This window comes from Monoraphidium neglectum (assembly GCF_000611645.1).
Source record: "Monoraphidium neglectum strain SAG 48.87 unplaced genomic scaffold scaffold06100, whole genome shotgun sequence".
Taxonomy (NCBI): domain Eukaryota; kingdom Viridiplantae; phylum Chlorophyta; class Chlorophyceae; order Sphaeropleales; family Selenastraceae; genus Monoraphidium; species Monoraphidium neglectum.
In genome coordinates, this window is record NW_014007534.1 from 1 (window position 1) to 1,235 (window position 1,235).

Genomic DNA, 1,235 nt, shown 5'->3' on the forward strand with positions numbered 1-1,235 from the left:
CCCCAGCCTCACCTGCAGCTTCTCGCACGGCTTCTTCCACCGGCAGCCCCGGCAGCTGCCGCAGGACAGGCCCTGGCCCTTGCCCTTGCCCTTGACCTGAGCGCCCTTGGCGCTAGCAACCACGGCGCCCTTGGACGGCCCGCCCCCGCTGCCGCCCCTGGCCCCGACACCGCCCCCGCCCCCCGTGTCGACAGAGCCGCCGCCCTGCGCACCACCACTGCCGCCTCGGCTGCTCTCAGCACGACCGCTGCCGTCGGCGCTTGGGCTGTTAGCCAGCAGCTGCGCCTCAGCATCGGGCTGCGCGGCGCTTCTCGAGCGCTTCTGTGGCGGCTCCGATGCGACGGTGGCTGACGCCCGCCGCCGCTGCCCCGCCAGCTGCGCCTGCTGCTTCTGCTGCTGCTGCTCCTGCGCCGCCTGCTGCTGCCGCCGCCCGGCCCGCCCCTGCTGGTTTTTATCGTCCGCGCCCTCGCCGCTGCTGCCTGCCGCCAGCTCCCGGCCGTCCTCCTGCTCTTTCTCCGCCCCCCCTGGCCCTCGCGGCGTGCCTGCGCCCACACCGTCCTCTGCTGCCTTCCTCTGCTGGCCCAGAGGCCTGCGGGGGGCACGCGGCGCCGGGGGGTCCCCTCCATCCTGGGCCAGGGCGAGCCCCAGGAGGCGCTGGCAGAAGGGGTAGGCCGCCCCTGTGCACGCCTCCTTGGCCATGGCTGCGGTGGAGGGTGGCGAGGATACGGTATGCACCAAACAGGGGTTGTTGGGGATGCAAGGAGCGTCGTCGCGCTGACACCCGTCGTTTGCTAGGCAGTAATGCGCGTGCCAGACGCCGAGCCACAACCCGCAAGTCAGTGCTGCCTGCAGGCGCTCTCCAACCCGTGACAAACACAAGCGCGGCCCCCTGCCTTAATCAAGACAGCAACCGTGCGCCTCCCCTCACCTATCGGCTGCCGCAGGAAGTCCTCAGACAGGTGGCCCAGCAGCGAGAGCAGCGCCGCCAGCGCGTCGAGGCTGCCGCCCGGCGACACCGCCCGCGGGTCCGGGAGGTGGCCCAGCCCGCGGTCGACCACGGCCCGCAGCTTCATGCTGCCGCGCGCCGCCGCCGCCAGCAGCGCAGCCTCGGTCGGGGGCCGCGGCAGGGGCGCGGGGGGCGCCGCGGACGCGGGCGCCGCGCGCAGTACGCCCTCGCTGCCGGACGGGTCCTGCTGCAGGCGCGCGGCCCAGAGGCGCGGGGCTGACATGGCGGG

General features: G+C 74.3%; 1 protein-coding gene across 1 annotated transcript in view; it reads right to left on the minus strand.

Moving 5' to 3' along the window:
• Positions 1 to 12: 12 nt before the first annotated feature.
• The window catches only part of MNEG_16199 (hypothetical protein), a gene marked incomplete at both ends in the record, with an annotated part of 2,710 nt that continues 1,487 nt past the window's right edge, over positions 13 to 1,235 (minus strand). Inside the window, 2 exons of the mRNA XM_014035330.1 lie at positions 13 to 701; positions 929 to 1,193. Coding sequence (XP_013890784.1) covers positions 13 to 701; positions 929 to 1,193 — 954 coding nt within the window. The remainder of the gene's footprint in view (positions 702 to 928; positions 1,194 to 1,235) is intronic.